This window comes from Pleurodeles waltl, chromosome 7, assembly GCF_031143425.1.
Source record: "Pleurodeles waltl isolate 20211129_DDA chromosome 7, aPleWal1.hap1.20221129, whole genome shotgun sequence".
NCBI lineage: Eukaryota > Metazoa > Chordata > Amphibia > Caudata > Salamandridae > Pleurodeles > Pleurodeles waltl.
Window position 1 is genome coordinate 124,362,441 of NC_090446.1, and position 27,796 is coordinate 124,390,236.

A 27,796-nucleotide genomic window follows, 5' to 3' on the forward strand; every position below is an offset into this window, starting at 1 on the left:
CAACACCTCAGGAGGGACCCCAGGACTACTCTAAGACTGTGAGTACAAAAACCTGTCCCCCCTGAGCCCCCACAGCGCCGCCTGCAGAGGGAATCCCGAGGCTTCCCCTGACCGCGACTCTTTGAACCTAAGTCCCGACACCTGGGAGAGACCCTGCACCCGCAGCCCCCAGGACCTGAAGGACCGGACTTTCACTGGAGGAGTGACCCCCAGGAGTCCCTCTCCCTTGCCCAAGTGGAGGTTTCCCCGAGGAACCCCCCCCTTGCCTGCCTGCAGCGCTGAAGAGATCCCTAGATCTCCCATTGACTTCCATTACAAACCCGACGCTTGTTTCTACACTGCACCCGGCCGCCCCCGCGCTGCTGAGGGTGAAATTTCTGTGTGGACTTGTGTCCCCCCCGGTGCCCTACAAAACCCCTCTGGTCTGCCCTCCGAAGACGCGGGTACTTACCTGCAAGCAGACCGGAACCGGGGCACCCCCTTCTCTCCATTCTAGCCTATGTGTTTTGGGCACCACTTTGAACTCTGCACCTGACCGGCCCTGAGCTGCTGGTGTGGTGACTTTGGGGTTGCTCTGAACCCCCAACGGTGGGCTACCTTGGACCAAGAACTGAACCCTGTAAGTGTCTTACTTACCTGGTAAAACTAACAAATACTTACCTCCCCTAGGAACTGTGAAAATTGCACTAAGTGTCCACTTTTAAAACAGCTATTTGTGAATAACTTGAAAAGTATACATGCAATTTTGATGATTTGAAGTTCCTAAAGTACTTACCTGCAATACCTTTCGAATGAGCTATTACATGTAGAATTTGAACCTGTGGTTCTTAAAATAAACTAAGAAAAGATATTTTTCTATACAAAAACCTATTGGCTGGATTTGTCTCTGAGTGTGTGTACCTCATTTATTGTCTATGTGTATGTACAACAAATGCTTAACACTACTCCTTGGATAAGCCTACTGCTCGACCACACTACCACAAAATAGAGCATTAGTATTATCTATTTTTACCACTATTTTACCTCTAAGGGGAACCCTTGGACTCTGTGCATGCTATTCCTTACTTTGAAATAGCACATACAGAGCCAACTTCCTACACTCACCATCTAAAATTGTGTCAACCCAAAATGATGCAGGCCTCTCGCATTTCTTTTTAACTTTCTCAGACAGTAACGCGTGTGCGTGTACATCAACAAAAACAGGGAACAGCCAGAAATTAACATAAAATACCCATGAGCGCAAATAGCAAGAGAAAAAGTTTCACCTTCTATTGGGATTCTGGTTGCCATTAATGACAAAAAGTAATATGTGGTACTCCTACAGTTTACCAGAGGTTGCGTTCGGCTTCTAAAAGGAAATATTTTCAAACGTGATGTTATGCTGGAGAGGACAGAGCACCTGTGTGCCATCAATAGTAGGGCATTGATCTAAGGGAATCAATGAAGAGGCAACCGCACAATGAAGTTATTCAGTTCAGTTCTATGCACAAATGAAGCAAAGATACTAGCGCGTGAATGAAAAATACTGCTGTAAAAGCAAGCAGTACTGTTAAGTCACTTGAAAAACAGGTCAACTTCTGTGAATGCATTTGTTGTTAAAAGTGGATACAGAGATTCCTTGAAAGATACACTTCTACACGCAAAAATGTGCGGACCCAGCTAGTCACTGTATCCTGCAATAACACAAACGTTGATTGGACAACACAGATTTCCCCCGTGGTTTTGGGAATATAAACGGGAGAGAACTGAACTGACCCAAACAATAAAATTATTAATATTAAAAGAAAGCAAATATGCATTTTGCCTCACTGAAGCTACTGATGTTGACTTTCATGACAATGCCTCTCTGCTCGCACTACAAGAGTAGAGCCCCCATGAAAGAAACGCCAGATAAAGTGTTTCTTGGACTTTGCATTCTTTCTTGCTGCGAATAAGATAAAGCACTACTTTGTAGTCCGATCCAAGGGTCATGATTTGGAACATTTGCTCAGCTAGATCCATGCTAAGCAAATTTCTCATTAAAGTTCACACTGTTAGTGGACATTATCTATTCAACATCTCGTAATACAATTTACTATCTCTACGACAACTCAATTCTTAAAGGCACGGTTTTAACTCAAAAGATGATCAATAATCACAGTGCAGACAGTCTCCTGAAGAGACATTTAACCTGTTATGTGATTTCATCACCTTTAAAGAGCATTTCACTAATATTTACACTAACTTTCTAGACTAAATGTGATTTAAGAACAGATCATCGTTATCCCTTTTTTAATAAAATAGCTGTGGGAAGAATCTAACCAAGACTAGTATGTAAATAAACACAGCCAAACATACAGAACAGAAGTAGAGAACCTGAGTGCTTCTCAGTCTTTGGGTGGTGAGCTGCGGCCTTAACTGAAGCACATCAACAAGACCAAAGACACCGTAAATGTACTCACCTCAAAAGTGAGTAAATATACAATGTCGGCAACACTGCTGTTGCAATGACGTGTCATACAGAGTTTTCAAGCAACGGTATTGTATATTTTCTGCATCTCCGTGCCAGATACATTCACATGACCCTACATCTCTGCGACAGTCCCAACATGCTTCCATGGCATATGCTGAGGAGACAGTGTGAACAGGTCTCGTTTCTGGCCCATGCACTCTCCGATAGTTTAATGGCTTATCTCCTAATTATGATTTTCGACCCTAAAGCACACTAACCATTACCCATTAGCCCAACTGTAAACGGTCCCTTACCTGAGTCCCTTTTAAGTGCAATAATTTGTGGTCACCTCTGCCTACCTTCGCCCCACTACAATTTGTCCCCAATCGGTTTTGAAAGGGCGGGTCTAGCCCTTCCGCAGCTGCCCTGATCTCTGGTCTTGAGACTTCTGTGGTCCGGTTATACTAGCCCTTTCTGCCCACATGTAGCTGGTCTCATTCTAATCACTGGTAGAAGCAATGAACCGAAGAAGCCGTCAAACAGCTTCTGAAAATACTACAAGTAAGAAACAATAGGTCTAAAAAACATATCTGAAGGTCTGTAACCTTGTATCTGCTCTTTGCTCCATGGTGGTACATGTGCTTTAATTGAACTCTGGCCACGCCTCGTCCCTGGAGGACAGAGCTGAAGCAGTTTCATTGTAATGGCACTTAATACTAATGTACTAATTGTTTTAAACCCTTTATTCCCCATCCTTTGGAAGCAATGTTTCCCAATTTGGCCCGGACATCACCGAATTCTGGGTGAAAAGGAAGAAACTTCAAGAGAGTCAATAAAAACTCAACTGCTAATCAGTTTCCGACACACCAAATTGCATACATTTTGCCTCCCCCCCCCCCCCCCACCCCACATCATTTTCCCTTGATAATTTTTGGCAGGTTAACCTGGTAGGCGTGGGGAACATCCACACGCAGCTGACAGCATAACAAGCAGCACTGTTTTTTTGAGTAACAGTTTAAGAACAGCTCAAATATTGTAATCAAGGTAACCAACATGGTTGGGGAATAGCCAAAGCCCCAGATGTGTTGATGGCAGCTATGCTGCCAAGCCAGCCCAACAAACAAAAAAAAAACAACACCTTTCCTGGCGTCCCACAATATGCACTAGAAGGTCTCTTCCAGTATTCGACTACTGCGAACCCTGCACAATTCTGCATAAACACTGAGCGATTGTAAAACTGCTTATTTCATAAAAGCTTGTTTTGGAATGGGACGTAGTATTTCAATTTAAAGACATCTTTAACACTTTGGAGGTGATTAGTGCTAGACAAATGAACTAACAGTGTTGTGGCTTTGTAGTGGTGCGCATGCGACTGATTCAATCTACAAGGTAATTTCAAGGCAAGAACACCAAACTCGAAATTTAGTTACACAAATACCCTCTTCCCCTGGGACACTGTTACCATCTCACAGTCGCAGAAGAGTGAAATAAGCTTACTAGGGTTAAAATCTCCAACACAAATTCTGAATCTACAACTAAAAAAAAACCTTCAACCAGCACAGTTAAAGTTCCCTCCCATTTCAGCAACCAGAAGGACATGTTCCTTGATAGGATCAATGAATCAATCTTATCCCTTCAATAACCTAAGACTCAATTCGCAGTGAAGAAGCCCCTTCTGATACTGTCCGTGTTTGGAAAATACAGAGTTCATTCCTATTATACAAAAGACAGTGCACACAAGAAACAGATGTATGGCTATTGTCAGTGGTGGAATCAACTGACCAGTGTTACAATTCCTGCTTCCTAAATGACAATTGTGTGATCTTACAATGCTCATGCAGTATTTCTTCCCTAGTTCTCCCAACTACCAGTAACTCTAAGTGCTTATAAATGAAGTCAAACTCAGTACTAAGTGCAGCATAAAAAGGGTGTAAAAGTGTACCTTTAAATATGTGTGAGCCATCTGTTACCAACCTGTGGAGCGAGTTTAACTGAGTTTACTGGCCTAATCAAATGAGCTATTCAAATCTGGTTGAACAAAAAATTGCTCCAGGGCTGGCAACAACCAAAATCAGAAAGGTACACATGTGCCTGTGGGTGCAAGAAAACGTCAGAGAGTGCTAGTCTCTGCTGTTTGCTTGCTTTAACCTTAACCACTCTGCAAATTCCTGCTCCTACTCTACCTGTCTTTTTATGGTCTGGTTTGACAGTGCTGTTGGCAGACAGTTATGTGGGCATCATTGAGGAGAGGCTTTGGTTCTGTGCACATGCTGGGAGTACATTTTTTTGATTGAGCAGAACTTATGTTGGTCCTCAGAAAAGTGCTTGCACTCCAAACTGCTGTAATCATTTGGTTAATGTGACCAGCTGTCGGAGCTTGAAGTTTTAGGGGCACACTGTAATGCTGTAAAAGTGCCTTAGGATGGGAACTAGATAATTTATGGGGTTTTTCTCTGGCACCAGCACAAAATGGAAGGGGGGCAGTCACTAACCAACATGGATTTTTACGTCTGGCTTGACAGTGCAACTGTCACTTGACCTAACAAGAAGCAATATTATTGTACGGTTATCTGCTTCCACACAAATCCACATCAATTCCCAGGCTATCTGCATTTAACGCGTCATATCCCCATACAATATTCCTTTAAAGCCAGACTGACTGGCGTTGCCAAAGCGTGCCCTAATGTGAGAACCCGGCTGCTTGCGGCCCTTTGCTAGAAACACTTCCTGCAGGAGCTTAAGAATCCTCGCCATGTTATATTCTACGCCCAAGGGCACGCCCGATTGGGAAACAGCTCGTTATCCGAAACAAAAAAATCCCGTGCAACATGCAAGGCCCTCGGGGAAAACCATGCAGCTATTTTCTTGGAAAACGCATTCTTTCCCAGTTGCCAAGTGTGCTACCTACCAAGCAGGAAAGACAGAAGAGCGGTCCTGAGGCTTCGAGTTCCGCCTCAGCTGCTGAGGGAGAGACGGAATCCGGGCTGAATTCTACCTGCGTGAGTCTGCGGCCCGCACCCGCACAGGCCTGAAGACGGGCCCGTGGGGATGGTACTTTAAACGTCACTTCAACCAACACCTTCTCCCAGCCAAACACTGGGGGAAGCGGCACACAAGTAACCTGCCCGTTATTAAGCGCCTCGAAGCCTCCAGAACACAACGATACCTGCCGTTCAAGCAGAACAGGCCCGCCCGAGGCAGAGGGTGATGAAACGGCACAGGTATGCGCCACGCCCCGTACATACCGAGCCTCGCCGCCAACACTCCCGCAGACCTCGAGGGATCACACTTAAAAGGCAGCTGGAAGGCAGGGCTCTGCGGACGTTAGGTGGAGAAGGCCTGCAGCTAACACACCCTGCCGGTAATCACCGCAGACCCACCCCCAACCCAGCCCAGCCACATGCCCCGACAGGCCAGAGTACGCAGACCAAACATCTGTGTAAAGGGATTAGAGACAGTAATCTCCTCTTCTCCAGATGAAAACAGGGCACGGCCGCCTCCCGTCGTACACAACACACAGCTCCGCGGCCCCCTGGGTTTACTTCCCTGCTGCTATTCTCGTCCCGTTAACAAACATGTTAGTAGCTCTGGCCTAAGAAACGCCCTTCTTAGCGCAATTACAACTCATATCACGTGTGCCTCGTCAAAAGGGGGGTGCTCCTACGGCCACCCACAAGGCATCTGCCAGCTCACTCACAAGAGCCCGGAAGTGCACTCTGGAAGACAGGTGCTGAAGATGTACCCCCGAGAACTGGTGTCACGGAGGCTGTGTGGCAACCCCATTGCCCTACTTACATTTTACTCTCCCGAGGGGCTGTCCCTGAAAGGCACTCCACTTAAGACGCAAGCCAGCACTAGCCACTGGTAACCAGGATCCAACTTACTTCAGTTAGTCACTCATACTTAACGAATGTTAAAGAAATAATGACGCCTGCCTATGCAGTGACCAATAAAATGTCCACCAAGGAGCACGACAGAAATCTAAACTATGAACTCAAGTGGTGGAAAACCCAAACATATATCACACATCCCAAAAGGACCAGTGGCAAATATGGCCACAAGCCCACGTGATGGAAGTTCCAACCATATTATCCATGGTTATAAAAAAGACATTCCGTAGAAATGGCAGCAAGCTCACATGAGTGTAAAATTCAACCAGAAATCCATATATACATAAAGTAACAGGTCTAGGAGATTTGTGACAAAAGCACAACCATACATCCACTAACTGTCAGCAGTTAACAAGAAGTTAACCAACAGTGACAGAAAGGCCACTTATGATGTACAGGCCTAAGATGAGCCACGGTAACGAAGACCCTCTACAGAAAACACAGTTTGTTTCCATGTCGCTCCAAGAGACGCTTGACCTGACACGAGGCCCAGGAAAGTGCATTTCAGCCAAACATGCATTTATTTTAGTCCAACGGAACAAAGTGTAGAGGCTATCTCTAATTGTCAAAAATGAAATCAGCTGTATATACAGCACTTGCAAGACTGTACTGCCAATTCCTGTACTTTTTAAAACAATTCCCGACGAGTTCACACTAGGTTGTTCTTTATCTGCAAAAAAAGTTGAGCCATTTTTATTCACAAGAGGTTTCAAGGGGTTTATAACAGTTAAGATCAAATATTAGTAAGAAGCTACCATAAAAGTGTAAACCCCTTGACTACACCCACCTGCCACAGTAAATACTCCTATAGCCAAGTAATCTCTGAAACAGCTTCAGCATCCATGGCATTTTCTTAATCATTTTATTTTGTGTTGCAGTACCATAGTGGTACTGCAGCCCTTTATATGGAACACAACAAGGACCACATAAGAAAAAAAGAGAAAATAGAGTATCAAATTATTGTAGATAAGAATGATATCATTGTAGATTTAAGAGCAAAGAACAATACAATAGTCACCGCTGAGAAGAGTAACTAAATATTTTCTAATAACCTGAAAATCTGATGTTTTCAATTGTTCCTGAGAATGTGGAGAGAAGGAAGTGTTTTTTTTCTCAATGAGGTTTTAGAGAAATTACGCACGTAGCCGCTCGCATGAGAGTTTAATTCTGTGCTTTGAATAGTCTAGATACACACTTTTAGATTTCTAGACGAAACAAGTCTTTGTTTTAGAGTCCTCTTAAACTGGGAGGATTCTTTAGCTAAAGTGCCTTATAACCAAGGCACCAAAACGTACATTCATTTCTGGCTCCCAATAGTAACCAGTGCAGGTCTCCTAAAATTGGTGAGATGTGATCAAATGTATTTGGGGATGCTGGACGTCCTACTGTGGAGAGTACAGTTGTTTTAGAGGTGCCAGAGTGGACCGTGGTATCCTGCTAATACGTATTACCAGAGTGAAGACAAGAAATGACAAAAGTGTGCTACACTTTTAAGGCAGCGAAGCATGTGTCTCAGATTTTTTTCTGAGTAAAGATTATACTTGGCAGTTTTTGCGATGCGGTTGATGTGCAAACATAGTGACAGAGTAGAGGATAAAGTAAAGCACAATGATTTTACCAAGGGAATGAGTACGGGAAGAAGCATTTTTACATTTAGTCGGTTAAGTGAGGAATTGGAGTTGTTTTTGTGTCTAACCTAGGTACCTAGACGCCCAGATTCTGATGGATTTAGGATTAGAAAGTTGTATGACATCCAAATTTTAAGTTTTGACAAGCCAGAGCAGAATATGACAGTGCCACTGATTGAGGAAGCTTTCAAGTGGATTTCCTCATTATCTACATATTGCTGGATTGCCCCTCGAATAGAACTAAAAAGTGAGGGATCATACGTACCCTGTGGAACATCGCACAACAGCATAACTCTTCCAAATGTGTATGTTCTAACCTTGGCAAATTGCTGACAACCCGATACAAAGCATGAGAACCACTTAGAACTTGGCCTTTAAAAACAGGTGGCGCTCTGATAACAATTTGTGGTGATCAATATGGTCACGTGCAGCAGGGAGGTGAAAAATATAGATCAACAGGGATCTCAGTCATCAAAGATGCAGCACATTTTGACCAGTCTATTGAGAGGGGCTGTTTCAGTGCAGAAGCTGGTACAAAAACCAGACTGATATTCCACTTTTAGTTGGGAAATTAAAGTATTTGACTGGGAACGTACCTTTTGACTGTTTTCTTAAGCCACGGGTAGGTTTGAAAAAGACTAAATTATGCAGAAAGAATAGGCAAACTATGCGGGTAATTAGGTGCATTTTGCAATAGTATTAGTTCATTATTTTATTTTTTGCCATGTTAACACTATCTGGGTAAAGTTTTATCCTCATTGGTACTAGCTTAACATCCAAACACAGAAATAAGCAGCACAAAGAAGTCGAGTCACACTTTGCAAAGGGTCTTCCACGTAGCTGCAACACGTGTCACTGTGTTTTCCATACTTTTTACCCTTTTGAGCTAGATAGATTTTTTTGTTAAAATCTACAGATTATGCATAAAATGATGGATTAAGTGGCAAATACAAAAATCCAAAGTTATGCAGAAAATGCAGCAACCACAAAATCACATAATTCCAATGGCCTTGATGAAAGGATTTCTGGGTAATAAGTGGTGACCTTTAGCACCTTGTAGTGTGTGTTTTGTGATTGAGAAGAAGGTATTCTAGGTGTTCCTGTAGCATGGTATATTATTGTTGGTTAAATTGAATATATTTTCCATGATGCTTTTGACTTTATTTGTGAAGTGGGTTGTCTACAGATTTGTATAGAGATATATAATTTGTATGCCTATAGGTCAGTTTTCTAGTGGGGTTGGAGGACCTAGATGTTTGTTCTTGGAATAAATTGGACTGGACTACAAGAATCAATTTATTTTACTCCCTCTAAACAGCTTTCTAAGGCACATGATTGTCTTTTGTGCTCCGTATATAGCTCAGGAGGTAGTAGTCAATCCATCTATGAATAATAAACCTGCCAGTAGGCAAGGGGGAAGTGGAAAATAATGACACATAATAGAAAAGGAAAATTGTAAGGAGACCAAGGAGGATTTTTTTCTTGCAAGGTAAGGGAAGATGAATGAAAGTAAAACCAACCAAGGATGCAAAAAGCAGAAGAAAATGTGAAGACAGGAAAGCTTTGAAAGAGACATGCAGATATAGCTGTACTTTTAATAATTCCCATGGAATACTGAGCTGCAGTCTCTGCCCTGTTGACCATAAAAGCAAGTACAGCATGACACCTTGGATGGGCTGGTGGAGGCACAAACACACCAGCAGGCAGCGAGAAAGAGTTGGACAATCAACAGTGAACTTAACATAATGGTTGGGAAGACGCCATCCACTAACTGAATCCCAAAGACAGGAATTTGCAAGACTGCAGATGTACAGCAGAAAAGGGTACTTGAAGACACTTGAGCATCACATCTAAGCCAAAGCCTAAATCAAGGCATTTCACCCATTCTATAATATTGCAGTTAATGGCCAAGAGAAGGTCAGCTTCTTGTAACACTACCACAGCTCCAACATCAATACCCCATTCACAGCCTTGCTAACACTGGAATAATGTTTGTCGAGTCATCCAACCATTGCGCTTACAAGTTTGCAAAACTTGAAATATATCATGGCAGTGACGAAACTCCACACACATGCTGGAAACATGATGTATGTACGATTTTCCAGCTTACTTTAGCACTCCCTGTGTTAGAAGGTATATTCAGCGAGTTCCCCTTTCACAACTTGGGTACCATGTGACACGTGACGGCACCAAATACGTTGACTGGCATGAGTTCAACTCATTGTCCAAAGGCTACAACAAAAAATTGGCATAGCCAGTTGGATAGTAGAGCAACTATTCCCAGTTGGTTAAAGAAAAAAACAAGCGTCTGCTATGCAATGGGTCTCGCGTTTGCTCGAGTTAGAGCTATTAGCGTTGGAAATTCCTAACTGGACTTTTCTTACCACACAAACTGAAAATAAAAAGTAAAACAGTTGATATAAGGGAGCCGATTCAAAGAGCCACTGCCGCCACGAGCATGAGCACCAAGGGGAGTCACAAAAGTAAAAAGAAGTTTGCTTGCAGTCAAACATATCAGCAAACGTGCAATTATCCATGTAACAGGGTTGATGGCCAAGGAGGGACAAACTGAGCATTTACCAATGAAAACAAAGGATTTTTGAAAGGCAAGCCCATGAACGAGTGATAGCAATGGGTGGGCGTGGTTAAAAGCCCAGATACATACCAACACGTCGGAAAAGCAGCGCTTGCGCCTCGACCTAAAGAGATGCCAGCAGACCACTAGTCCCAAAACCAGAATTCCTAAAAATAAACTGACCGAATTGCAGCCAGCGCACAAATGCATCAATATTGCCTGCAGAAAGAGACACCTTCCCGACTCTCTGGAGAAATTGTGCCCTCTCACCAGTTCTAACACAGTCCTTAACTCTACTTCAAACCAAGAGTGAACCATTAAAAGCTTATCCGTGAAACTCCGAACGAGTGTTTGACGCCAGACCTGCGCCCTGTCACCTGACATAAGTCTTTTAATGTTTTTCCTTCATTGTTATACCAAATGTCAATAATTCGGCTATTTGCACTCTTTTAAGCATATTTATTTAAAATCTTGTATTTTATTATATGCTCTGCGCCAAAAGACAGCAAGTTGAAATCTGCTACATAAAATTGAATCACTGGATCTGTGCCTATACCCTCTCTATCACATCCTTTAATTAACATAGCAAAAACAATGATTTTGCCACAGTGGGACATCAGCCCCAACAGTTAGTACTCAAATAAAGTACCAAAATATACAGTTCTTAAGAGTACTGTAACCAACCGTGTAAAATGTTTTTAAAAATGAGTCAGGTTTAGCAACCTCCTTCAGCGAAGGTATTTGATTTAAGTACATCATGGTGAGCACAAGAAGATGAAGCTCCAACTGTGGTCGAATGTAGGACAGCAAACATAAAGGGAAAGCCTGTGCTCCGTCAAACGTACATCAGAAGTGGAGGGTCCTCCGTAAAACAAGAAAGATATCAAAAAGGAACTGCAGCACTGCTTTTCTTACGAGCTTTCACACACAGCGTGTTGTCCTTACATTAGGACCCATGGCACCCTTGCCCAGCCACTATTACACACGCACAAGGGAATCAGGTAAACGAGGCAATCTGACCGAGTAATAAAACGTTAAACCACATTCAATTTCTTTGAGAGGTCAGTCTCTCACTCTTTCCTTCCAGTCAACTCTTCCTACTCTTAGAATGCTCTCCCACCCCGTCATCTGCCCCCTTGCGTTACCCTCTCCCCCACACCCCATTACTCTCGCTCCTCCCAATTATTTCTTCTCCACCTGTCACCCACATTCCTCTACTCTCTTCCATCTCCTCGACCCTTAACAGTGCCCATATCGCTAGGAAGTATGATCCCTTACCCCTTGGCACTATACCTCAGCCATACACCTACCATGTAACTTTATAATATTTCACAAACTGACCCTTTTCCGTCACCCACGCCAGCTCCCCTGCCGTTCGCTTCCTTACAACGCATCGATCGCCCTCCCACACCTATATTCACGATCGCACTTGCAATCCACCACCCCTTCAGATAATACAACTTTCGCAACCCCTTTCCGTCCCCGTTCGCCGTCCTCCGTGACCCCCTCACCCTGCCCCGCGGGTTCCATTTCTCTCCGGTTTTGTAAACCGCTCACACAGTGCTGACAGCAACCGGAACCAGTAGAGTGCGCAACGTCACCGCGCGAGACGCACAGACAAGAGTACAGTGAAGGGTCATGAAGATAGAGGGAGGACACTTCAGCCTTGCGGAAACTGTGTCTTATTCAGAGCCCCCGCCCACCCACTTCGACGCATAACATAACAAAGGCAAAGAAACATTTATTAAAACATATGTACATATATTATCGAAAAACGTAGTGGGGTATGGGAGAGAAATCAGAAACAAAAATGTAAAAGGAGCAGGTCGCCAGATTATGTACCCAACAGAATTAGTTATGAGGTGACCTATTTGCTACAAAATATCACATTTTAAAAAGTAATTTACACTTTAATTTTTTTGGTATTGTACTTTTTTGTTAACAAAAGGAAATATCTAAGTTTTCTAACACCTTCCTCAGTCTAACTCCGAACTGTACAATTTAAACATGGCGCTAAGGGTAGTATAGCTCATGGCTAGTAGGCGTGACCATAATTCCCCATGTCCGTCTTCTTTGTAGATGTCTCGGCTATTAAAGCGCCATATTAGAGAGGGCTGAACTTGGATGTATTCTAAGTCGGGCGAGCCAACAAATTAAAAGCAAAAACTGAGCCAAGGGTTTGCTCTGGCTTTAAGACACCGTGCACGAGCCTGAAGATATTTGCCATGTAATTTATGCATCAATCATCATGTAAAAATGTGTAAAGTCTCTCCCAAATCGAAGATGTTTACTTGTTTAACACACAGATCAAATTGTTTCACCTTAGCAGTGGTGGCTGGTGACATTTTAACCTGGTGGGGCGTAGATGCCTGCCTTGAATGCCATGTGTGACTGCGCCCAATTCTTACAATTGTGGAGACCAAACAATAAACCTTGTAGTTGGCACTGTAACCCACTAACCTAACTTAACAAAAACAATGAAGTTCCAACGTAGCAGAGCGGAATGACAGCTGGCATTGAATTGTATTGTAATATATTTATATAGCGCTTACTACCCCTGATGAGGCGTCAAAGCACTTTTCGGCGAGTAGCACGCTACTCCGGAACCCAAAAGGCATTAGTGGTGGATTAGTATAGGAAAAAAATGAGCACAGTTTTAGTATTATTATGAGTTCATTTGAGCCGCGGATATGTGAGTTTGTTAGTTGGACTGACTGGAGTAATGGAGGGGTAGAGGAGGGAAGAATCCAGAAGTGTTAATTGATAGTGATAGGATGAGGCTTGGGATAAGTAAGGGGGAGATGCAGGATGGAAGAGTCTGTGGAAAGGGTTAGGGAGATTGTCGTGAATGTAAGATGACACCGTAGTAAGGTTTAGTATAAAGTTTATTACCAGAACACGACCCGGCGTCAATCCACTCCGGAGAGAGAACAGCAACTGTCTTTCTCCAGAACTTCTCTCCACTCACATTCTAAAATGCACATTCTTTTAATCAAAACACAACACATCCTTTCCCCTTCACTGTGTGAAAATAAAACATAGATATTTTCCAAAATCTAATAGTAGCTTAAACAAAAAGAAATAACATTGAAAACCGCTGTAAGATTGACTTCCTATACATCATACTCAAAATAAGGCCTCAGAACCTAACATAATCATTTAAATAGGCAGGTGGTCGATGTACTCTTGAACGTCTGTTACTCTTCATTCCTTCTCCAGGAATGTCTTGAGCACTCTCCAAAAGACTCTCATATTCACCCACATTTGTAGAATGCATCAACTCCTTGTTCCTCTCATTGGCAACCAAGATTGCACCAGAACATCCCTCGTTATCTTCCTTGCCACACTCACCACCCCTCTGATACAAAGCCACCTTTTTAACACTCCATCTCTCACCACCTTCCACAGCCACATAGTACTTACTAACTTTCACAATAAGAACAGGATCTCTAAATTTAAAAATCCCTCCTCTTACTCTACCATGTTTTATTTTAATCCAATCACCCACTCTTATCCTAGAGACTATTATTGGTTCCACCACCTTCTCTCCACCGGACACAATCCACTCCCTAAGCCAGGAAGGAACTAACTTAGAACCTGGAGAACGCCCCCTCATCAACTGAAAGGGACACTTGTTAAAGGAACCATGTACCATGGTACGATGGGCCCAAACCATTTCAGAGATTGTCTTTTTTACATTAAGATAATTATTCAAAGCCAATTGAATAGTTCCATTGACCAATCTGTTGGCTCTTTCCACAATACCATTGCCTTGTGGGTTGTACAAAGAAGTACGAGAATGCCTCACACCACATTGTCTCAAAAAGCAAACCATTTCATTAGAGGTCAATTGAGTCCCATTGTCTGTAATCAATATTAAAGGTAGACCCTCCTGCTCAAAAACGACCCCCAAGACCTTTATTGTTGTACCAGTAGTAATATCTTTCATAAACTTTACTATGAGCCACCTTGAATGCATATCAACAATTACTGCTGCAAACCTCAATTCAAACGGTACTTCAGACATAGGTCCTATAAAATCAAGACAAATGGTATGCCATGGTTTTCCCGGATCCTCTAAGTGACCATAACATCTCTTGTCACCTACCTTCAATCTCTTCTCACTCTTCTTGCATAAACTGCATCTCTCCACCCAACCTTTGACCCGTCCATCAAAACCCGGCCACCAAAAAACTTCTTTTAACCTCCTGCTAGTTAGTCCTAGACCCAAATGTCCCTCATGTGCCAGACTGAACAATCTGAACCTTAATCCAACAGCTGGAACATACTGATCACCTCTCATTATTACATTATTACCACACACCGTCATTAAAAACATTCAAATAAGGCCTCACAGACACAGGTTGTGCACTCTCTCTCCTAGTTCCCTTACAAATTAATTTGACAACATCTTTAAGACAATTATCAGCTTCCATCTCCTCTTCCCACTTCACAACATCAATGACAGAAGCTACAGCTCCTTCAGTGTCACAACTTTCAACAGATTGCGAATCAAGAGTTTCCCAAACAAGAAATAGCCTTGACAAATAGTCCACCTGTACATTCTTCCAACCTTGGACAAACTCAACCCTGTAAACATACTCTTGTAACCTTGCCGCCAACCTAGCCAACCTCGCTGACCCCTTGCCTGCCCCTCCTGATGATAGGATCCTGGACAAAGGTTTGTGATCACTGCGCAGAGTAAACTACAACCCCCATAAATACACCCTGAAATACTCAGCACCCCAAACTGCTGCTAAAGCTTCACTCTCTATTACTGAATAATTCCGCTCAGCAGGAGTCAAAGTGCGAGAAGCAAACGCTACTGTCCTTTCTTCACTTCCATGCATTTGAGACAGAACGGCACCCAATCCAGTCGCACTGGCATCAACCGTCAATACAGAATGTAACTCAGTAACAAAAGCAGTAAGAATATCTGCATTACAAATTTCTTCCTTGATATTAATAAAACAATCCAGTTGTTCCTTTTGCCATATAAAGTTATTCCCCCATCGCAATAGTTTCCTTAAAATCATCTCAGTTTTGTCAGCAAATCTATTAACAAATTTGGAGTAGTACTCTATTAAACCTAGGAAAGATCTTAACTGATCCTTATCAGTAGGTGAAGGCACCAATCTAATAGCCTCCAACAAATTTTCTTTTAGGTTTAATACTCCTTTTGGATATAGTATAGCCCAAGTAGTCAATTTCCTCTGTCAAAAATGTACAATTTTCCTGATTTAAGCATAAACCAGCATCTCCTAATACTTTCAGTACAATCTTTCAGCATGACTTTATGGTCCTGAACAGTTTCACCCATGACCAATATGTCATCCTAAAAGAATATTACATTCTTCATCTTGCCGAAAATATTTGTCATCATTCGTTGAAATGCACTTGCAGGCAACGCTAATCCAAAAGGCATGCAAGTGAACTGGAAAGTGCCCTCAGAGGTTACAAATGCCGTCAAATGTTTACTATCAACATGTAACTTAACTTGATGGTAGGCACTCCCCAAGTCAAGTTTTGAGAAGTACCTTCCTTGTTTAACCAAACGTAATAACTAATTGATGTTAGAAAGTGGATAGGTGTCAACCACTATGTTCTGGTTCAATGATCTCAAATCAACACACAATCTCACACGACCATCGGATTTCCGAGTAATCACTACTGGAGATATCCACGGAGACACCTCCACCGGTTCAATGACACCTTCAGACAACATATTCTCATTCACTTTTTTAAATTCATCTCTCACTATGAAGGAAACCTTTCCCACATTGTGTTGTCTTGGCACAGCATCCTCTTTCAGTACTATTTTGTGCACATTTCCTTTCAAGTATCCCAAGGTCTTCTTAAACACATTTTATGCACTCCTCAATATATCTTGTAGTTGTGGGTCTACCACCAATAAAATTTGATTAGGCGCCCTGGGATTGATTACAATGTTTAAGTCAAATTGATGCATCCACCTCAAAATAGGAGGCCCATCTGACGCCACATAAACTTTCCCTTCAATACACCTGTCTCCAAATTGTATCTGTCCTAACATATACCCTAGTAAGTGCATTTTTTCCCCTTGGTATCTACCTAGAGCAATATCTTTTGGAGACAAGATTACATCTTTCCAATGTTTTTTGAATAACTTCTCAGGAATTATTGTGTACGGCGAACCGGAATCAACCATGAGCTTGACATGCTGATCATTTACTCTAAAAACAGCGATGGGCCTAGAAGTTCTCCCCCCCTTTCCTGCTGCAGCTGCCAACTCCTCTTGGTTAACTGCTTAACTTGGTTATTGTCACTAGAACTGTCAGTGACTTCCTCAACCAAGTTGACGCTGGATCTATTATCCTTGCTAGTTTTACTATTTGCCTTACACATTCGTGCATAATGACCCCTGCGGCCACACTTCCTACACTCTTTATTTATTGCGAAACATTTATTTGAATCAGCTGAATGATACATACTTCCACACCGGGAGCATTCTTTACCTTTAGACTTCGACTGGAGCGTAGCATCCCCCAATCTTTTGGATAACACATTAACCTATTGTTCAACAACGGGATTGTTAACCAACGTTGTCATCACATCACATCACTTGACTTATCTTTCCTTTCAAATTCCTTAATACAACCCTGTTATTCCTCAATAACTTTCGCCATTTCTATGGCTTCCCTTAGTGTAGGATCTTTAGCTGCCCATAACCTCTCTTGAATTTTCCTATCCCTACACTGTACAATTAGTTGATCACGTATCAACTCTTCCGTCATATTCCCAAACCTACACCTGACAGCTAACTCTCTTAACCTCACTACAAATTCATCAATAGTCTCATGGTGATTTTGGGGCTGAGTGTAAAATCTATATCTGGCCATAACCAAATTGGTCTCTTTAGCAAACCTATTCTCCAATCTTTTGATGGCCTCTTTAAATACATCATCCATCGGCTGACCATTAGGACCTAAAACAGTGGGTAGATATTTTAAAACGCGTTGACCCTCACGCCCCAATGCATTCAATCGAATAGCTTTTTTGCTTAATGGATAAAAATTCTGCCCATCCACAGCTATTATATAATTTTCAAGCATCTCTACCCAATCCTCCCATGGGATTGCAGGTGACCCCGGTTGAGATAAAAACAAGGGTGGTGGTGAAATATTACCTGGAGCCGCCATGAGCACAAATGGACACACTAACAAACTTGTTATCAATCACCAGGTAAAATGCATAATCAGCTAATAATTTTTAAAAAAACGTAAACTTTCAGACAAACGCGGCTAAAAACTTACAAAATGGGTGTGCAGATCACTGCACAGTCTGCACTTTGATTAATAAGAGTAGTATTCTTGCGGGTGTGCAGATCACCGTACAATCTGCTCCCTGCCATTCATGACCGTATTTCATGCACCTCTCACAATGCTACGCGATCTTGCCTCTCTAAGGTTACATGAGGTTGCCTCCACGGCACGTTGTGTTTTCAATCTGCGTCGTCTCAGTATGGGCGGTGGCTTGTGAGGATGCACTGCTCAACAGCCTCCAATGATAAGTTGCGTGCCCACCCTAAGTTCCTCTCGATCTGGGCGGTAACTGATGGGCCGGCGAAACACACTGCCTCCTCAATACTGGTGCGAGTCAGGAATCTCCACTGCCCCCTCAGATACAACAATGTGCACACCGTCAAATGTCCAGGCGGTGACTTGTGAGAACACACCGCCCAATAGCCTCAAAAGGTAAGTTGTGTGCGCAACTTACATTCCTCTCAATCTGGGCGGTGACTTGCAAGCCGGAGACCCACCACCTCCTCAATACTGGTGCGAGTCAGGAACCTTCAGTGCCCCCATGCGATCAAAGCACTCCATAAGATGTCCGAAATCACAAGTTCGCAAGTAAGTGGGAGCAGCTCTGCCGCAGCGAAAAGTGAGAAGTCATCCAGCAGAGGGTTCACGAGGATGACCCAGGTCGTGTTTAGACAGGAACTCGTTGCCAAATTGTTGTGAATGTAAGATGACACCTTAGTAAGGTTAACTATCAAGTTTATTACCAGAACACGACCTGGCGTCGATCCATTCCAGAGAGAGAACAGCAACCGTCTCTCCCCAGAACTTCTCTCCACTCACATTCTAAAATGCACATTCTTTTAATCAAAACGCAACAGAGATCATAGTAGCAGGAAGGGTTTTGGATGAGTCAAAGGTGAGATAAATGAGGGAGAATTTAGTAGGATTGTTTGGGAGATCATTGTAGTAAACTGAGGTTTGGGTGAGTTACATGTGGAAGAGGAGGGAAGAGCTTAGGCAGGGTTATTTAGGAGATGAAAGTAGTAGAATGGCTTTGGGATGAGTCAGAGTGGGGATGGAGGATAGATTGATAGAGACATGACATATGGTGATGGGTAGACAAAGTAAAGCTTACAAGAGAGTAAAAATATAGTATTTTTTTATTTATAATTTCATATATATATATATATATATATGTATATGTATATATATATATATATAATACACACGCACACATTTTTTATCATTATTTTTATTTAATTTATTTATTAATTATTATTACTAACATTTTTTTTTAATTTACTTATTTTATAATTTGAATTTTATTTATAGATTTTATTTTAGTTTTATTTAATTTATCTCTAGTACAGTAGGACTAGAGTAATAAATAAACAGATATGTAAATACATATTAAGGGAATATATGTTCAAAGAATATAATAAATGGTATTATATGAGAAGAAAGTAGTATTGTATAAACACAGACTTTCAAGATTTGTAATATTTGAAGTTAACTAATAAGTGTACTTTTCTAATATTTATTTATCTTTACTCAATTTTTGAATAGCCAAATTCTTATGATAATAAAACATTTGATCAGTGTGATATAAAATGAGAGCAGGGATTCATAAGTATCTAATATAACAACTTATCTAGGAGCTATGCAATGACTTATGAACATGTTAAGCATAGAATAACATACACACATATATATATACACACACACACACATACATACATGCATGAATACACACACATAAATATGTATATATATATATATATATATATATATATATATATATATATATATATATATATAAATATACATACATATTTAAACAGTGAGTAAATATACATTAGTTAAACATGTTTAAAGAGTATGTGTGTGATTTATTGTTATGACATAGTAGCAAAACATATTTCTTAAAGAACAATACATATCTAGAATATACACATAATCAGATTAAAAATATTTATCAACACAGGCATGGTGGTTATGAAAGAAAGAGACAACTCTTGAGTAGTCTTCTGAAGACAAGATAGTTATCTGGGGATCTTATATTTGGGGGTAATGAATTCCATAGTTTGGCTGCTTGAACGGAGAAGGATGTACCACCTATAGTCTTTTTCTTAATCAGTAAATACAAGTCGTGTCGTGCGTGTGTTTTGTACATTTTTTTGTGGTTTTATGTAGCATGAAATCAACCCAGGAATGAATCCTCAACAGCGGCTCTCCCCGCACAGCACAGGAACACATAAGAGTCACCATGAAAAGAAATAAAATGTCATTTATAAATCCAGTATCAAACCTGTTAATTACATTGCTTATGTTTAACAGCTGCTAACTAGTACAGCTTTAGAAAACCTAAAAAGTGCCTTTCACTGTTTTCAGTCAACCCCCTCTAAAAACAGCAATATCAGCCAACTTTGCCGAAATCTGCTAGGAGCGCTGGTGAAAAACCGGACTGTCCTGGTAAATCCAGAACATCTGGTCACCCTAGGTTCCAATCCAAACATTCCTTGAAATAACAAGCTGCAGATAGTTGTACCTGGCTGGCAAAAAAACTAAATGAGAAGACTTGTTGTCATCCATCAGCTAATAAGAGTGGTGGGCAGAACAAAAAAGATTAAAACTTTGAAAAATCCGAATTTACCTACCTTTTGACCCTCGGATACAAACTTTACGTCAAAATTCCAGACATCTGAAAGAGCGTTGAAAGTCAGTGAGCAACACCAGCTCTCAGTGGGAGACCTCTTGGGAAGGGTGGAAATCACCATTTTGGTGTTTTGATTCACAAGTTTAATGAAGTTATTTGGGAAATAAAAATAACCCCGAATGTCAGTTCTGCCAAATATCAGGCATTAGTCATTAGACTAATGCATTTCAGTGTGGTAATCCGTATCACCACACTGAAATGCAAAGTCACACATTTATAGAGCCTCCTCAGCTGTGTGAACGCTGAATTTACTGCTAAGGAATTTTTATGTATTTTGGATTTTGAATGTGCATAGAATTTGACTAACTTAGAAAATAATGTACGATTTGGAAAATGTGCCCACTTGAGTGGCTGCTTGTACAGTATGAAGTGTAATTATTAAGGGCCTGATTACAACTTTGGAGGAAGGTGTTAATCCGTCCCAAAAGTGACGGATATACCACCAGCCGTATTACGAGTCCATTATATCCTATGGAACTCGTAATACGGCTGGTGGTATATCCGTCACATTTGGGACGGATTAACACCCTCCTCCAAAGTTGTAATCAGGCCCTAAATGCTTATTAGTTATAATTGAAGTGCCTACGTTTAGTTTATTGTGGTAGTGTGTAATAGTAATAATTTTGCATTATGTGTTTGCTCAATTAATTACAGGCTTTAAGTTAGCGAGTTTTTGCCCAGCCTCACGTTAAGCTGCACTGTTTAGTAAAATCATGAGAATGTATGTCTGGAGAAATCAATTCATGTATGTTTTCACTGCGTTGACCAAACGTTAGCAAATGTTATAAACTTTCTCATGAGAACTGACTGCTTTAATATCTTGTATTAGTAATTGTTACACTGTACAGCTTGATGCGTGATACAGTGATGTTCCCAGGAGCTAACAATGGATGCACTGTCTGGAGTACAGATGGATACAAAAATGTTACCTGACAATGGGAACAGGAGAAGAAGATCCAGTCATCGACATGTAAAAGACAGTTTAGTTATATCTCAGATTTGAGATTTTATCCTTATTGGACTAATGCTAAACGTATGATTCTTTGACTAATGGCAACGTGGGAAGTTCTTTAGGTGATTCTAACTTAGCCCGACTGCACAGAGAGAAGTATGCTTGTTCCTACTTTGATTACCCCCATAGAGGCTCATTCTATTCTGTATGGGGAGCGGACCAATTCCTGATGATTTATTTCTATCTTTAACTTTATTGCCAGACTTTAAATGCTAAATGCTGATCCCTTAGATATAGCTTCTTATAATGTTTCGGATAGTTTAGAATCCCCGTTTTCTGAAACATTCTCTTTCATGGCCCGTGGCTGATGCTGACCGAACAGATGTCCAAATGACGAAGATAATCACAGCTTGCTGATCCATACTGAGGAGAGGTATAACAAAATGCTGTTCTTGTTGTAGGATATGTTCTTTGTTTCTAGGTACCAACTGCTATTTTGATGGAGCCGTAGCTAGATGTTTTTCAAAATTAACTTTGACTAAAATGGTTTTGCATGAAGCCGAAACATGTTATTCTAATCGGAAGGTTAGTTACGGAGATGCAGAGATGTTATCCAATTGCTATTAACCTCTTAGCTGCTGGGCCTTTCCCCCCCCCAGTGCTGAGCCCTTTTGTGACTATTTGGGGTAGTTCGCGCTTAGGCCTTCATAACTTTTTGTCCACATAAGCTATCCACGCCAAATTTGCGTCCTTTTTTTTCCAACATCCTAGGGATTCTAATGGTACCCAGAGTTTGTGGTTTCCCCTGGAGGAGACCAAGAAAATAGCCAAAATACAGTGAAAATTTCGTTTTTTCCAAAAAAATGGGAAAAAAGGGCTGCCGAAGAAGGCTTGTGGTTTTTTCCCTGAAAATGCCATCAACAAAGGGTTTCTGGTGCTGAAATCACTATCTTCCCACCTTTCAGGAACGGGCAGACTTGAATCAGAAAACCACTTTTTTCCACACAAATTTGGCATTTTACTGGGACATACCCCATTTTTACTATTTTTGGTGCTTTCAGCCTCCTTCCAGTTAGTGACAGGAATGGGTGTGAAACCAATGCTGGATCCCGGAAAGCTAAACATTTCTGAAACTAGACAACATTCTGAATTCATCAAGGGGTCATTTGTGTAGATCCTACAAGGTTTTCCTACAGAAAATAACAGCTGAAATAAAAAAATATTGAAATTGAGCTGAAAACAACAGCCATTTTTCTTTATGTTTTACTCTGTAACTTTTTCCTGCGATGTCAGATTTCTGAAAGCAATATACCGTTTTGTCTGCTGGACTCTTCTGGTTGCGGGGATATAAAGGGCTTGTAGGTTCATCAAGAACCCTAGGTACCCAGAGCCAATAAATGAGCTGCACCCTGCAGTTGGTTTTCATTCTATACTGGGTATACAGTAATTCATTTGCTGAAATATGAAGAGTGAAAATAGGTATCAAGAAAACCTTTGCATTTCCAAAATGGGCTCAAGATAAGGTTTTGAGGAGCAGTGGTTATTTGCACATCTCTGAATTCCGGGGTGCCCATATTAGCATGTGAATTGCAGGGCATTTCTCAAATAGACGTCTTTTTTACACACTCTCTTATATTTGGAAGGAAAAAATGTAGAGAAAGATAAGGGGCAATAACACTTGTTTTGCTATTCTATGTTCCCCCAAGTCTCCCGATAAAAATGATACCTCACTTGTGTGGGTAGGCCTAGCGCCCGCGACAGGAAATGCCCCAAAACACAAAGTGGACACATCCCATTTTTTTTTTACAGAAAACAGAGCTGTTTTTTGCAAAGTGCCTAGCTGTGGATTTTGGCCTCTAGCTCAGCCGGCACCTAGGGAAACCTACCAACCCTATGCATTTTCGAAAACTAGAGACCTAGGGGAATCCAAGATGGGGTGACTTATGGGGCTCTGACCAGGTTCTGTTACCCAGAATCCTTTGCAAACCTCAAAACGTGGCTAAAAAAACACGTTTTCCTCTCATTTCGGTGACAGAAAGTTCTGGAATCTGAGAGGAGCCACAAATTTCCTTCCACCCAGCGTCCCCCCAAGTCTCCCAATAAAAATGATACCTCACTTGTGTGGGTAGGCCTAGCGCCCGCGACAGGAAATGCCCCAAAACACAACATGGACACATCCCATTTTTTGACAGAAAACACAGATGTTTTTTGTAAAGTGCCTGCCTGTAGATTTTGGCCTCTAGCTCAGCCGGCACCTAGGGAAACCTACCAAACCTGTGCATTTTTTAAAACTAGAGACCTAGGGGAATCGAAGATGGGGTGACTTGTGGGGCTCTGACCAGGTTCTCTTACCCAGAATCCTTTGCAAACCTCAAAAAGTGGCTAAAAAAACAAGTTTTCCTCACATTTCAGTGACAGAAAGTTCTGGAACCTGAGAGGAGCCACAAATTTCCTTCCACCCAGCGTTCCCCCAAGTCTCCCGATAAAAATGATACCTCACTTGTGTGGGTAGGCCTAGCGCCCGCGACAGGAAATGCCCCAAAACACAATGTGGACACATCCCATTTTTTGACAGAAAACACAGCTGTTTTTTCCAAAGTGCCTGACTGTACATTTTGGCCTCTAGCTCAGCCGGCACCTAGGGAAACCTACCAAACCTGTGCATTTTTTAAAACTAGAGACCTAGGGAAATCCAAGATGGGGTGACTTGTGGGGCTCTGACCAGGTTCTGTTACCCAGAATCCTTTGCAAATCTCAAAAAGTGGCTAAAAAAACACGTTTTCCTCACATTTCGGTGACAGAAAGTTCTGGAATCTGAGAGGAGCCACAAATTTCCTTCCACCCAGAGTTCCCCCAAGTCTCCCGATAAAAATGATACCTCACTTGTGTGGGTAGGCCTAGCGCCCGCAACAGGAAATGCCCCAAAACACAACGTGGACACATCCCATTTTTTGACAGAAAACACAGCTGTTTTTTGCAAAGTGCCTGCCTGTACATTTTGGCCTCTAGCTCAGTCGGCACCTAGGGAAACCTACCAAACCTGTGCTTTTTTGAAAACTAGAGACCTAGGGGAATCCAAGATGGGGTGACTTGTGGGGCTCTGACCAGGTTCTGTTACCCAGAATCCTTTGCAAACCTCAAAATGTGGCTAAAATAACACGTTTTCCTCACATTTCGGTGACAGAAAGTTCTGGAATCTGAGAGGAGCCACACATTTCCTTCCACCCCGCGTTTCCCCAAGTCTCCCGATAAAAATCATACCTCACTTGTGTGGGTAGGCTTGGTGCCCGCGACAGGAATAGATCACACAACGGTCAATGTTGGTCCTTACATGAGGCAGCTGTTGACCCTGGGGTGATCCATTCCTGACGCAGGCACTAGGTGTAGGCACTCAAGTGGGGTAGTGTTTTTATCAGGACAGGTGAGGAGTCACTGGGTGGTAGGAATTTTGTGGATCCCAGCATATTCCTGTAGTTTGTGTGACAGAAATGCGAGAAAAATTGAGTTTTTATTCAACATTTCAGCTTTGCAGGGTATTCTGGGTAAGAAAACTTTGGGGAATCCACACAAGTCACACCTCTGTGGACTCCCCCGAATGTCTAGTTTCTAGAAATGTTTGGGTTTAGTGTGTTTCTCTATATGGCCGCCGAACCCAGGACCAAAAACACAGGTGCCTGCCTTACAAAACCAGTTTGTTTTGCCATAGATAATTTTGATGTCTCCACAATACGATTTGGGTGGTGGAATTTGGGGCTGAACTAAATTGGGGAGCTCCCAAGAGAGCACTCTCTCTCTCTCTGCTTGCCGCCGCATTCACCTGCTCTCTGGGTTGAGTTAACCCACTATTACCCAGTTGCACAAACAGCTTGCGAAGGGACAGCAGGACTGTCCTCATCACCTCCCTCATAATGTACTGGAAGAGGAGTTATCGAATGGGACTCCTCCAACTGAAAAATCACTCCCAGAGTCTGCGCCATTGTCCTATCCCTCAGATGCTGTCTCAGTATCTGATGTCTCAATCTCTGATCCTATGTCAGAGCGGTCCTCTATAACCCAGTCATCCATCAAGATGCCATCTCTGCTATTGGCTAAACTGTTGCTCTAAAACACTAGCCTACGTAGACAGTCACAAAATCAATGGTGTGTGTGAGATACGTGCAACAGTAGAGGCCACCTTACCTGCACTTCTTCCCTCAATCAGCACGTTCTTTCAAGACACTCAAAAAACACCTTGTCACATACCATTCGTCACAGTATTTAGCACCTCCTGCGCCCAGTCCAACAATCATTATTGGTGCTCCCACTCCCTCCTCCTCGGATTCCCTCATTACAACCCAGCAAAAGTGCCCTTCATCTCTCCATAGCCGCCCTCCACCCCGCACATACATTTCATTGGTATTATAGCACAGGTAATGGCTGACTTTACTAATGTAGCTATTTACATAAAATACAGATTTGCTCTTTGCAGTAGGCATATAAACCTTCTGCGCTTCTTTATGGCACTAAAACTGCCACTAGACAAGTCTGACCCTTTTCCCCCCAGGGAAACCACACACATATTGACAAAAGTGATATATATATGACAGCCAACCACCTGAAACTCAACTCAAGCAAAACCGAAATAATCCTCTTTGGCTCACACAAAAACACCTGGGACCCCTCATGGTGGCCCACCACGCTAGGCCCTGCACCTACCCCCGCCAACCACGCACGCAACCTCGGCCTCATCCTAGACTCCTCCCTCTCGATGACCCAACAAATCAACGCTCTCACCTCCTCATGCTTCAACACACTCCGTATACTGAAAAAAACATTCAAATGGATCCCCACAGAGACCAGAAAAACTGTCACTCACGCACTCATCAGCAGCAGACTTGATTACGGAAACGCCCTCTACGCCGGCACCACTCTAAAACTCAAGCGCAAACTACACGCATCCAGAACTCAGCAGCACGACTCATCCTCGACCTCCCCCGACACGAACATATCTCTCCACACCTCATATCCCTCCACTGGCTCCCCATTGACAAAAGGATCACCTTCAAGATCCTCATCCTCGCACACAAATCACTCCACAACACAGGCTCTGCCTACCTCAACGAGAGTCACCTTCCACACCCCCACACGAAACCTCAGCTCAGCTGACCTCTCTCTCGCCTCTGTCCCCCGCATCAAACACACCACCACCGGGGGCAGATCCTTCTCCTACCTTGCACCCAAAACCTGGAACGCCCTCCCAACCCACCTTCGCAAGACCCAAAACCTACTTCTTTTCAGGAAGGGCCTCAAAACCTGGCTTTTCGAACAGTGAACCTCCCAGCCCCTTTCCCTCCCCCCCCCGCGCCTTGAGACCCTCACGGGTGAGTAGCGTGCTTTATAAATCTCTTCGATTGATTGATTGAAATATATAGATCTATCTCTATATATATATATCTGTCTACATAGATATATCTACATAGATATATCTATATAAATAGATCTATTTTTTTCAGTTGTTGTATGGTTTCCTTGGGGGCCAAAATGGCCCCCAGGGAAACCATACAACATCTAAAAAAAATATTGCCCCCACAGGGGGTCGCCCTGCCCACGGGCGACCCCCTGTCCTTTTATTTATTTTTTTGAAAAAAAAAAAATATTCCCCTGGGGGTGGGGGCGCCATTGCGCCCCCTCCCCCCCCCCCCCCCCAGGGGGCACCTACCGTTAAAAAAAAATATATATGCCCCCAGGGGGGGGGGGGGGGGGGGGTGCGGTGGCCCGTTTTCCGAGTGCCCGTCGCCCGCATTGAAGGGGTTAACAAAGAATTGAAGTAGTTCACTAGCTGAACCTAGATGTATGCTTTTTCTATTATGCAATTGTTCTTGCTTTTAATTTATACGGTGACTCTCGATATGTTTAGTAATCAATGCTCTTGTTAAATTGAGATTCTTTAGGAGATTTGGTCAACTAGTGTTGTTCTTGTATGTTTACCAGTTGGTTTTGAGACTAATTTATGTGATATTAGCATTGTTAATATAGGGAAATAAACTTTCTAACTTTTACATAAAGGTGTGGTTATTCATGGTAATGGTTCATGGTGTGTGAAGATTCCTGACTCCAGAGATATTTGATGTTGTTTACTGATGTTGTTGATGTAATTGCGTTGTATTTGGGATTTATGGTGGGAATCACTCTAAGCGCAGTCAAAAGGTCCAACGAACCTCTAACGCCTCCCCTTATAAATTACTGATAAAAAACAAAATAAGGACAGACGCGCTAACAGAAATGGTAGCAGAGTAGGATGGTTAGTCTCCTTAAGAGCCCATCATAAGGCCCAGTGCATGGTCA

General features: G+C 42.3%; 1 protein-coding gene across 6 annotated transcripts in view; it reads right to left on the reverse strand.

Moving 5' to 3' along the window:
• TPD52L2 (TPD52 like 2) overlaps positions 1-12,163 on the reverse strand; it is a 130,144-nt gene extending 117,981 nt beyond the window's left edge. For 4 of the 6 annotated variants that reach the window (XM_069243257.1, XM_069243258.1, XM_069243255.1 and 1 more), the window contains exon 1: positions 12,036-12,163. In XM_069243257.1, the coding sequence (XP_069099358.1) occupies positions 12,036-12,054 (19 nt within the window). In that variant the 5' untranslated portion in view covers positions 12,055-12,163. Of the gene's footprint in view, positions 1-5,339; positions 5,531-12,035 lie in introns of those variants that run through there. The other 2 variants (XM_069243260.1, XM_069243259.1) reach the window with 2 other exon arrangements.
• Positions 12,164-27,796: the final 15,633 nt, after the last annotated feature.